Source organism: Mustela nivalis, assembly GCF_964662115.1.
Source record: "Mustela nivalis genome assembly, chromosome: 8".
Classification (NCBI taxonomy): domain Eukaryota; kingdom Metazoa; phylum Chordata; class Mammalia; order Carnivora; family Mustelidae; genus Mustela; species Mustela nivalis.
In genome coordinates, this window is record NC_139027.1 from 80215442 (window position 1) to 80228748 (window position 13307).

General features: G+C 38.1%; 1 protein-coding gene across 1 annotated transcript in view; it reads left to right on the plus strand.

Moving 5' to 3' along the window:
* NMS (neuromedin S) overlaps positions 1–13307 on the plus strand; it is a gene marked incomplete at its 5' end in the record, with an annotated part of 53723 nt that overhangs the window by 12363 nt on the left and 28053 nt on the right. The window contains one exon of the mRNA XM_082743006.1: positions 2801–2825. Coding sequence (XP_082599132.1) covers positions 2801–2825 — 25 coding nt within the window. The remainder of the gene's footprint in view (positions 1–2800; positions 2826–13307) is intronic.

Genomic DNA, 13307 nt, shown 5'->3' on the forward strand with positions numbered 1-13307 from the left:
AATGCAACCATGTCAATAGAATAAAGACAAATCACATGACTAACTAGAAGCAGAAAAAGCATTTGACAAAATTCAATTCCCATTTATGAGAAAGGCATGCACTAAATTAGGGAGAGAATGGAACTTCTTTAGCCTGATAAATGGCATCTACAAAGCCCCACAGATAGCATCATACTTATGGTGAAAGACTGAAAGCTTTCCCCCAAGATCAGGAACAATACAAGATGTTTTTATTGTTTCTCTTATTATTTCTACTCAACATTTTACTGGAGGTTTTAGGTAGGACAGTTAGCCAAGAAAAAGGCATAGAAGTATCCATATTGGAAAGGGATAAGCAAAGCTATTTCTATTTTAGATGACACACTCTTGCATACAGAAAATCCTAACAATTTCACTGAACTATTAGAACTAATAAATGAGTTGAACAGAGTTACAGCATGTAAGACCAACCTACAAAATCAATTGTATTTTTATAGATTAGCAATGAACAATCCAAAAATGAAATTAAGAAAACAATTCCATTTATAATAGCATCAAAAGTAATGCAGTTCTTACGGATAAATTTAACAAAGGAGGTACAAAACTAAAACTCTGAAAACTATAAACATTTCTGAAAGTAATTAAAGAAGACCTAAATAAGTGTAGAGACATCCCATGTCCACGTATCAGAAGATTTAATACTGTTCAGATGGCAATACTCTCCAAATTGACCTGCAGATTCATTGCAATCCTCATCAAATTTCCAGCTGACTTATTTGCAGAAATTGGCACTGTGATCCTAAAATTCTCTTCGAAATTCAAGAAACTCCAGAGTAGTCAAAACAATCTTAAAACATCAGATCAAAGTCAGAGGAATCACTTCCCAATCTTAAAACTTACTACAAAGCTACAGTAATCAAGAGAGTGTGGTACGAGCATAAGAAGAGACATAAAGATCAATGGAGTAGAACTGAGAGTACAGAAATAAACTCTCACATTTATGGTCAATAGATTTATGACAAAGTTGCTGACAATTAATGAACACAGAATTGTCTCTTCTACCAATGGTGTCAGGATGACTGGGTATCCGTATGCAAAAGAATGGATTTAAACCCCTCCATCATAACATATTCAAAAATTAACTCAAAATGGATGATAGACCTAACTGCAAGAGCTAAAACTAAAAATCAAGCAGAAAAATAGGCATAAATCTTTGTAACCTTGAGTTAAACAATGGTTTCTTAGTTATGACACCAAGAGCACAGGGTCAAAAAAAGAATAGCTAAGTTGCATTTCATCAAAATTGAAAAATGTGCTTTAAAGAATGCTATCAAGAAAATGAAAAGACAGTCTATAGAATGAGAGAAAATTTCTGCAAATCATGTATCTGATAAGGACTAGTATCTAGAATATATACAGAACTTCTCCAAATCCATAACAATAAGATAAAAAACTCAATAAAAATGGGTAAAGGATCTGAATGGACATCTTTCCAAGGAAGATATGCAAATGGCCAATAAGCACAGGAAAAGTTTCTCCACATCATTAATCAGTAGGGAAATGAAAATCAAAGTCACAAGGAGATACTGCTAGAATGGCTAAAATCAAGAAAGATGAAAACAGAGTTGTGGAGAAATACAACACTTGTACATTGCTGGTAAGAGTATAAAATGGTGCTGTCGCAGAAAACTTGGCAGTTCCTGAAATGTTAGACGAGAGTTTACCATATAATCTAGCAATTTCGTTCTGAGTTGTATACCTGAGAGAAATGAAGACTTTTAAGTGTACACAAAAACTTGTACGTAAATGTTCACATTGCTATTTATAATAGCCTAAGAGTGGAAACAAATGTCCATCAAATGATGAATAAACAAAATGTAGTATATCTATACAGTACAATATGACTTAGAAAAAAAAAAAAGAATGGAATGGATGGACCTTAAAAACATTATGCTAATTGAAAGAAGCCAGATACAAAGGACCACATATCCTATGTCCAAAATAGGCAAGTCTATAGTGACAGAAAGTAGAATCGTGGTTGCCTGGGGACTGGAGTAGAGGTCAGGAATTGGGAGTGACTATTAATAGAAACAGGGGATAAAAATAATCTGAAATTAGATTGTGATTGCTGCACAACTCTGTGAACATACCAAAAGCCATTGAATTTTTAATGGATGAGTTTTAGGGTATGTGAATTATAGCTCAATAAAAATGTTAATTTAAAATGTGGATGTGTAATGATTTAGAAAAATATATTTTTCACATATATTGTAGTTCGCTTCATTGTCTGTATCTGTTGAACAGAATGGTAGGTGGAAAAATGCTCAGCTAATACTTAGATGTGATTTCCAATCTGGTTTTCATGTAGTCTGGTAAATCACTTAACTTCTGAGCCCCAGTTTTCTAATAGGAAATCAGACTGTTATTTTGAATGACTGCTCTGTTCCCCTCCAGCTCTAATAGCCAATTATTCTATGGAAGCCAGATCTGAATCTGTGAAGAGTTGTTGTGGGGGATATACATTTATATCTGGGTTTAAGTCCTGTAACGAAAATAGCAAAGTGTGGAAGGAAAAATGTCAGAAGCATTCATCTAAGAAGAAAATAATATGGAAAAACAAGGAGATTAAAAAAAAACAAGTAAGTAATTTTTTTTGTGTATGTGGCATACGGTTACATAATTAACTATCCATCCAGCTGGTTGAAAATATAATTACTATTTTCTTTTCAGTCATGGCAAGATGGGACCTACTTTTACGTCTCTTAGTTATGATAAGAAACTGCCAGTTAAAATAAAGTTACTGTTCTCTTTTTTTATATAGGCAATGCTTCTCAGAAGGCAACATGGTAAGTAATGTAGTTCTAGGACGGCCCTTTGAAAAACTGGTCCTCACTTCCCATACTGAACTTACAAAGCATGGAAAAATGTATCATTCTCAGATAAGATGTGTTAATAACAGCATGCATAGGCTGAGAATATCAAGAAGTAACAAACTCCTGAAGTCTTATGACTAAAGATTGTTTTAGGATTGTTATCAGAAAAACTCTATGTCAGGTGGAAAGTTGGAAATTCACCACACATCTGCTTTATTTTCGTTACCATCCAAATCTTCCATTAGGAATAAGTTAGGGAGGTGCATTGATTCTTCAGACCAGGAGAGCACTACTTGGTTCCCATCTACTACTGATTCTCAAATCTTGCCGATCATCAGGGAGATGTATTAAAAATAATACAGGTCAGTGGCTCTGTTCCCTAGGGATTCTTTCTCAATAGGTCCAGGTAAAAAGACTAGAGACCCTAATTTTTTTTTTTTTTAAGATTTTATTTATTTATTTGACAGAGAGAAAGAGAGCATGAGCAGCAGGGAGGAGCAAGAGGGGACAGGAAGAAGTAGACTCCTAGCCGAGCAGGGAGCCCCATGTGGGGCTCGATCCCAAGACCCTGAAATCATGACCTGAGCCGAAGGCAGACGCTTAACCAGCTAAGCCATCCAGTTGCCCCTGAAGACCTTAATTTTTAAAATCTTCTCAGATGACTATGAGCTATCAAGTTTGGGAATACTTATCAAATCAAGGCCTTGAATTACTGGATATCCTTAGTACTCAGAGCCCGCAGACCGTAAAATACTATTGATGGAGGACTTCAACCACCTTAATTTTGACCTCAGTCTGTACTTTCTAATTGATTAATTTATTCTTTCCAGCTTATCTCTTAATTCAGGCAAAAGACCTAGCAGGCAAAGCATCCCATGATGGGAATGGAAACTACAGCTGTAGCAATAGCTACTGCCATGTTGCCAGCAAAGCCACATCTATTTGACTCCAAAAGATGATGATCAACCTGACTTTTATTGCCCCAGCATGTACCCACTGACCTTTGTCCCACATTTTCCTTACGTAAACCTCGAAGTATTTTCAGAACTTTGGAGGAAGTCTTTGAGATGATAGTCCAATGTCTACCTAGTGTTGGCCTCACTGAGATAAATTCTTTCCTTCTTCCACTGCCAATCATCTCTCTGCCTTTGGATTTTTATCAGTTGCAAGTGGGCCGAACCTGGTCCATTCGAGAGCCAGGTGCTACTGCATCCTTGTGCCCCAGTTAAACTATGTTAATTTCTATTTAATTTTGGGTACAGGACAGAGAAACACTGTATTAATTATACCAAAACTCTTTATGAAGTGAAAATAGTAATCATGCACCCATACAATTACATACCCTTTCTTTTTTAGCACCACATTCAAAGTTTTAGCCTAAATTCTGTTTCCAGAGTCTTAAGAGTCTACTGATTCCCTGGTAATGACAGCAGCATGGAAACAAGCTGCCATTATTAACCTATGCTCATGATCTTGATTGCTTGAAAACTCTTAGGATTGAGTGATTCAAAACACACTGAAGAATACTAGTGTTTTATTTGTATTTTCCATTTGGTTAAAATCTGTTTTGTTTCCTCTTCCCTTAATTGACTCAGTCATGACTGGATGTTTAAATGTTCCTCTTCAAAGTTTTTGACAGAGGGTAGTTCAAGGCATTGGAATAGACTATTGCAATATATGTGTTGCTTACAATTAACTTACCAAGCTTTGAAAATTCTCTGATCTGAGAGGTTTGATAATTCCCTCTGTCTTGAATTCACTTGCTTTGTATACCTGAAGACCCAGTTTCAATACTACATCATGGTGTTAAGCCTTTTCTTTGTTAATGGAAATTGGTAATCCAAATTCAAGTTAGAATTCAGCCACATTTGGGGCCATCAAAGTAATTTACTGGAGATGACAGTGGGGTGAACAGATGCCTTGTCTGCGTGAATTTGTACAAGCACAGCCAATAACAACTACATGACAGCCTCCTTTTCATTCAAATGGCTGGAAAATTTCTTTTGCTATTAGTTATAAGAGGCAGATATGGATGTTGGTGACACCCTAGTTCCTAGTAGAAGTTAAGAAGAAGAATGTCTTAAGAGAGGCTACTGGTCCCAACTCTTTATTGAGACTCTCTTAAAGGCCAGTAATAACAAAATTAATTAATTTATAGACATTTATCAGATACTTACTGTGTGCCAGGTATTACACAAATGCTGGAGATCCCTAGATGAATAATAATAGTAATCATAGCAAATATTTATGTAGTGACTACTACATGCAAGCACTGTTCTTCTGACTGCACATAGCAAACTATTAGTGGGTCACAAAATCAATTTAGTGCTTCAGAACCATCATTTAAAAGAACATAAGAGAATTGAAATAACAGGGTGGTTCCCTCATATTAAGATGATAGGTCTTACTGCCAGCTGCACCCAAATGGGCCATTTTGGCATGAACGTTATTTTGAGTTAAAAGCGATCAAACCCCAGCAGATTGAGGAAAGTTTCTATATCTCCCCATTTACTGCCTGCTAGTACAAGGAAGAGAGCTATCAACAGAGATTCCTCTTGACCTAAGAAAGTTATTTGCATAACAGGGCACCTATGAAGGGTGCCTCGGTGGCCCAGGGGGTTGAGCCTCTGCCTTTGGTTCAGGTCATGTTCTCAGCGTCCTAGAACTCATATACTCATGTACATGAACTCTCATGAACTCACTCATGAACTCATATACACTCATATAAGTGTCATGTTGCCTCATTGTCTTTGGAATTTCTATGTCCGTGTAGATTTCCCATGTGTACACTACTAAATTTGATTTTTTCCTGTTAATCTGTGTCAAGTCAACTTGATTCTTAGTCCAGGTAGAAGGATCTTGAAGGGCAGAGGAAATTCCTCCTTCTCAACAACAGTAAGAATTGGTTTCATAAAACCTTTATTTCATAAATGTAAGGGCCTATTTAGCCAGAGTGGCCCCACCTTGGTTGAACAGCCATTTTTGTTGTTTATGCAGTAAAACTTAAATTGACCCTGACCCCCCCCCCCAGGGGAACTTATTTAAAAGCAAGTCCGGGAAACCAGTCCCAGGTAACAAAGCCCAAATACAAGGGTGGGTCAGGCCAGGTAGAGATAACAGCCCAATGCAGGGATGAGTCCGGTTAGGTAGAGACATTCAGTCAGTAAAGCATGCCTACCGTCTCCCTAGCTACCAAGGAGTGTGGGCCCCACCTTTTGGGCACCAATTCTCACCAAGGTGTTAGACTAGTTCAGATGTCTACTATAGGGTAAATTTAATTCAATTGGTCACTTACGTGTGACCTAGCATGACTGTGCAGCTTCCTCTGTGCTTTGCAATCTCATTCACCACCTGTGTGTGGCCAGGCCCAACCACATGGCCTTTGCTCTATAAAAGTTAGTCTGTGAGGCAGGGAGGGAGGGGTCAAGCTCTCTGTAAGAGGCGTGGCCCCGGCCCATTGGTTTGATTCTCGTTGCTTGGCACGAAATAAAGCTTTGCTTGACCTTCGCTTTGTATCAGTATCGCTCCTTTAATCATGGACCCATTATTGGGGGACCCAACAATAAACACATACACATATGCATCTATGTCCAGTGGGTCACAATATAAAATGTATTTCCTATTGTTTTGGTCAAAACAGTTATAAAGTCACTGATCTAGAACATTATTATTAGAAGCATTAATATGCATTATTAATAGGTTCAATTTTTAAACAGACATAAGACTATTCAGAATTTTTGTTTTATTTTGTGTAGGTTGGTTGAATTGGAGTAAGTTGGTCTTTTGGTTGGTCGCATTTTGCGTTTTTTCCATTTCATCTAAATTTTCAAATTTATTTGCTTGAAGTTATCCATAGTACCTTATCTTATCTTAATATCTGTGGAATCTACATTAATGTCTCCCTTTTCATTACTGATACTGGTTGTTTGTGTTTTCTTTCTTTTTTTCTTGCCCAGTCTTGCTAATGTTTACAATTTATTATTAATTTCTAAAAATGTGTTGTTTATTTAAATTGATTTTCTTGATTTTTCTCTCTTGCATGTCTGCTTTCTATTTATTGATTACTGTTTTTATCTTTTTTCTTATCTATTTATTTGCTGTTCTTTTTAAGATAGAAGCTTAGATCATTTATTTTCAACTTTTGTCTTTTCTAATATTTACATTTAAAGGTATAAATATCCCTCTTAATACAACTTTGGTTACATTCTGTAAGTTTTGCATGTGTAAATATTACAGGTCATAATGAGACGGGGAAACTGAAAGACTCCGTAAAAAAACCTGCTTTTTGCTCCTTTTCCTGCTTCTGTTTAGGACCTGCACCCTCATTTCACACATGCCTCATCATGCAAATAGTGTATGTCCTCTTTGTAAGGGATAAGGAGTTAATGATTTCTATAGAATAGGTAACATCCAAGGAAGGGCCAGGTGAGAATGACTGGTCAAGACCACTCGTATTGTGTATTCTAGACCACCAGGTACTAGACATCTCAATGGCAAGGCCCCCTGTCTCCAAGGAGTAACATTTGGGCCCCTGTTTTTGTTGTAACCAGGTCTTGGATGCTTGAGAGGACACATAAATGAGGCTACAATCTTCAGTTAAAAAACCCCAGACCCAAACAAAGATCAGACTGATGCTCCTTTCCTTTTAAAGTCTCCTGGATGCTTCATCTATATCTGCTCTCTCTGTATGTTCAATAAACTCCGCTCTCACTTCCTGCTTGCTCGTGTTTGATTATCTACACTTTATGAAGCCAAGAACCCTGCAGGTTGGTCTATCAGGACCCCCTCTGGGTCCCTGTACCTGGCCTTCTAGTGTCAATAATCCAATGCTTGTTCTGTTTGATTTGTTCTATTTAATTTCTTTCATTTTTTTACTTAAAATATATCTATCTAACAAAACAAATTTTGGCATCAAATCTTAGGAAATGGCTTTGATCAGGAGAGTGTGGGATGACCTGATTAGGTGGAGGCCAGTAGCACAGGCAGTAAAAGAATTCACCCAAGGTAGAACTAAATATAGAGAGGCTTATTGAATACCTTGTAAGGGAGCAGTGGACAGAACCGCAAAGAAGAGACTATCTGCAAGGAAGCAGTGGTGGAGGGGCTGTAGTTACCAGAGGGAGTGAGGAGGTTTGGGAACATACGGAATTTTACGTTTTTGGTAACTATGCTCGGTTGTAAGTAACCCATTGGTCAGCTAGGGTGTATGGCTTTTTTAGGGTGGATCACCTAATGAGCCTGTTGGCATTCAGCTTAGTGGTCACTGTGAGCCCCATTAGGTTTCCAGTGCTCAAGCCTGCTGCCTAAAAGTAGCCTCTACAAAGAGCACATTTTGATTCTTCCCTGCTTCTCTAAAATCTGTGAGAAATAGCATTTCAAACTTGTTTAAAAATATGAACTATTAAGTGTTGCTTCTTCTTAACCTCTTAGGGCAAATAAAGACATGACAATGATCCTCTTTTGTCTTAATTCATAAAACTCAATGTATTTAAACTTTCTAGAAAATGAAAATGCTAAATATAGTCAGGGCAAAACGTAAAGATATCCCATTGGAATTACAGAGTTTTGGATATAAAAGCTTACTTTCATGGTAACAACTTCTGAAGTCCAGTAACATCTGTAAGAACAGCTTTAAATATATTTATTTATTTATTTATTTATTTGAGAGAGGGAGTGTACATGTATGAGTAGGGCGGTGGGGGGGGGGAGAATCCTTAGCAGACTCCCTGCTGAGTGAGGAGCTAGCCCTGGGGCTGGATCTCAGGACCCTGAGATTATGATCTGGGCCAAAATAAGAGTCAGTTGCTTAACCAATTGAGCCACCAAGCACCCCTGTAAGAATAGTTTTGTTATGCTAAACAATCTGTTTACCCAGAGGTGGGGAGACAAACAAGATTCTGCTTTCTTTTCTTCCTGCGATGTCTCTCACCCACAGCTAGAAGGGTCTGCATTCTCGAGGCTAAATACTGGAATTGCATTAGCACTGAGAGAAAAAGGCAACCCTTGGAGGCTCAAAACTTATAATATGAAAAGAGGGTAGAATAGAATTATTAGCAAGTGGAGCTGGTTTGTCTCAATAATTCTGAGTCATTATCTCATGTATGGAATGCCCGGTAAAGAACAGTTTTACCCTCTGATAAAGATAATAGAGGATAGGGCACCTGGGTGGCTCAGTGGGTTAAGCCGCTGCCTTCGGCTCAGGTCATGATCTCAGGGTCCTGGGATCGAGTCCCACATCGGGCTCTCTGCTCAGCAGGAAGCCTGCTTCCCTTTCTCTCTCTCTCTGCCTGCCTCTCTGTCTACTTGTGATCTCTGTCTGTCAAATAAACAAATAAAATCTTAAAAAAAAAAAGATAATAGAGGATAGTCAGAACAAAGACAGGCAGGGCAAGGAGCGCCCTGTCCTAAGAGGAAGATACCCTTATTTTTTTTTTTTTAAAGATTTTATTTATTTATTTGACAGAGAGAGATCACAGGTAGGTAGAGAGGCAGGCAGAGAGAGAGAGAGAGGGAAGCAGGCTCCCTCCTGAGCAGAGAGCCCGATGTGGGACTCCATCCCAGGACCCTGAGATCATGACCTGAGCCGAAGGCAGCGGCTTAACCCACTGAGCCACCCAGGCGCCCCAAGGAGGAAGCTACCCTTAAAAGGAAAAAGAACCCATCCTGTTAGTCTGCCACCCTGAAAGGAGCCCTCCACCCTTTCCCACATGAACAACTACCTCTAGATAGATGAGCTTGTGGACAAATCCTGATTGGGTGGGATGATGGAGGGTTAATCAGATTAAAACAGCTCACCAACAATCTCATAAAAAGCCTGGACTTAGAAACTCTAGCAGCAATCCACTAGGGTCCCCTTCCTTGTCTGGAACCTTTTACTATCCCTCAATAAACTCTCCATTGCTGCCTACCACTCTTCATCTGGTCTGCCTCTTCTGGGCACTAAAGGAAATCCTGAAACAGATATCACTTTACTCAACTCACCAGTGGGATTAAACACTGGCCCAGTTAATTGCAGTACAAAGTTTTTAGGAAGCAGCAGGACTTGATCTTGGTTGTTGGAAGTCAAAGTATTTGCTTCAGAAGACAACATTTCGCAGTTCCTTGATTCAGTAATTCCATACCTAGGAAGAATTTGGTCTAAGGAAATAACTATTTATGTGTGTGAAGATTTAACTATAAGGATGCCCATGGTAATGTGGCTTAGAATTCTGTAAAAACTTAAAAAGCCTAGGTATTCATCATATTGGAATTCATCATATTGGAATATGATAAAGCCAAAAATGCTTCTGTTGAATATATCATGATACAGAAAACATCCGTACTATATTTTAAAGAGAAAGATATTATATATGATGTAATTCAATTTTTATTATTTTTTTAAAGGGCACATAGCACATTATATGTTGTAAGCACTGACAGAATAGCATAAGGAATAGATATATGATGTTGACAGTGGTTATCTCTTAGAGTGGGGAATATGGGTGATATTGTCTTTTGGGTTCTCTGCAGCTTAAAATAACTTCTAAAAAAAAGTCCATGCTTTATGGACTTTTTATGAAAAACAGAAGCGATTGCTTTATAAATTGCTTTAGAGCAATTGAGAGATGAATGAGAATTTTCTGGTATCTGACATTGACTGACATTTTAAAGTGTTTAATTCCCCCCCCCCTTTTTTTTTTCTTTTAGCGAGAGAGAGAGGGCAGCACAAACTGGGGGTAGGGGAGCAGAGGGATAAGCAGACTCCAAGCTGAGCCCAGAGACCCATTCAGGGCTCAATTTCATGACCCTGAGATCATGACCTGAGCTGAAACCAAGAGCTGGACACTTAACTGCCTGAGACACCTAGGCACCCCAAGTGTTTAATTCCTTTTGAATTACCTTCTCTGTAGGCCTGGATAAGAAGGTATTTGACAGATTGTTAATCATAATTATGGTTATGGAAGGTAGAAAAATCTGGTTATTTCCATCAGAGTCCAATCAGAGCAGCATACCAGTAGGAGTGATAGAGAATATAGGATTTATTATAGGAATTTGGCCTTACACCATTGTGGGAGCTAATTAATATACAGAGGTTGCCTCTGTATCCAGAGCTGGGCCTCATGTCAGTAGGGAAGGCTGTGAGGAAAGAAAGAGCATGAAATGAGAGAGAGCAGGGACAAACTGGAACCCGCAAGAGTGAACTAAAACCCTTATCAGTCTTTCACCACCTTCATTCCCTTGACTTCAGTGATGACCTGAAGAAGATACTCGTGCCCATTGTCACAAAGCTAATGTGCCCCTGGCAGGAGGGAGAACACCCAGAAGTCGGAGGAGGAATGCAGCTGGAGCTGGAAGAGCTGAGGGTCTGGCTGCTTCCTCACACCAAGGTGAGGGGCAGAACCGCAGTCTCAGTCATGGTCTGCAACCACACTCAACTCTCTACAAACCAGGTAGAGACACACAGTTGATCCTTGAACAACATGAGTTTGAACTGCATGAGTCTACTTGCATGTGAATTTTTTTTACAATACAAAACTGTAAATGTATTTTCCCTTATGATTATCTTACTAACATTTTCTTTTCTCTAGCTTACTTTATTATAAGAATACAGTATATAATATAATACACATAACATACAAAATATGTATTAATCAGTGGTTTATGTTTCCGTAAATGCTTCTGGTCAACTATTCATAGTTGATTATTTGTAGTTACGTTTTGGGGGAGTCAAAAGTTATGTAGATTTTTAAAAAAGATTTTATTTATTCATTTGACACACTGTGTCCTCTATTTGCTACTAACCCACTGGAGGGCCATGAGCAAGTTGTCTATCCTGTATGGCTCTCCAGACTTCTCCAAGATAATAAAAAAAACAACACTAGCCCCTTTTTGCTTTGGATGTATATAGGGGTAAAGATGAGACAGACTAGACATAAAATTATTGGGTGAATGTTAGGATTAATTTTGTATCATCAATTTTAAGTTGTTTTATGTTCACTTTTCTCTGACATAGACCTTTCCTATGGATATACTGCTCACTGTTAAGCATGAAATATTATGTTGCTCAAACTAGTCAAAGAAGATAAAGCCCAACTCAATATTATGGATATATTGCTCACTGTTAAAATGCATAAAATATTAAGGTCTGATACACAGGAACACATGTATATAAGCCGAGAATAGCTCATAAGGGTATGTCAATAGTCCTAACAAACAAATGAATACCTTGAAGTTTTCTCCCCAGTGGGAAACAATGATAATATGTCTCTTATCTGTGTACTAAAAGAATAACTCACAACTCTCTCCTCCACCCAGCTGCAAATATATAGCAAGCAGTCATCCTTTTATAGTAATGCTGCTCACTGAGCCTAAGTCCTACCTGTTGTCATGATTGAATCACTACTATGTGTCATCCCCTGTCCAAATGGCTTTAATACATATTATTTAATTTTCTCCCTAACTCTGCAAGATAAGTCTATATGTTTGTATCTTACAGATGAGATAATGAAGACTCAGAAAAGTTAAATGATTTTCCCAAGGCCACAAAACTCGTAAGTTGTATAGCTGGAAGTTTTGTCTGGTGCCCAAACCTAGGCTTTATCTTCAGGACTCAAGTGTGGTCCACACACCAGCTGTACCAGCATCTGAGAGCTGCTGGTAATATGGAATCTTAGGTCCTATCTAGACCTACTGGATCAAAATCTATAATTCAACAAGATCAGCAGGTAATTTGCATGCACCTTAAAGTTTGAGAAGTGCTGTTATGCATACAACACTATTCTGCTCTGTAATGGTGTTGGGAGACCAAATACACTTATATTCAGTGTTGAAACTAATTATTTGCTAAGCTAGATAGGAAGGTGGCTTTGTTGATTTTCAGTGGTTAACCTAAGCTTCCAGTACAGCATCTGTTTCTCCTGTGTGCTTGGAGTAGCACACCTATTACCCAAATTTATGTTGAGGTTGATTGAAAGCTCCATGGACATAAGCAACATGGTTATTGAATTGCTTTTAGAGAGCTGTCTGTGATCTTTTTCTTACCTGTTAATATGGTGGATTATCTAAGAACTTGCAAATGGAACAGGCCACTAGAAAAAAAAATTAGTCAAAGAAGATAAAGCCCAACTCAAGAAATTATTTAACCCACCATTCCTCCAATCCCCAAATCCTGAGGGTATTTGAATTTTAAGAGGAGCTTGGAAATCAAATGAATCTATAACAGATTGATTATTGGCTGCAGCATATATTTCTTGAGAAGATGGATACATATTCTTTGTGTCCTTAGCTTGCCTCCATTAGCTCCAGGCTCTGTATTTTTATCTGCATTTTTATCCTAGTAGAACAATAGTATCTGCAATTGACACCTCTCTTCTCAAGTTTAAGAGTAGCCTAAGAGTAGAAGACCCATTTAGTTTGCTACTGTGGAATATTACCAAAGGAAGTTATTTTCATACATAACCAACAGAGATCATGCCA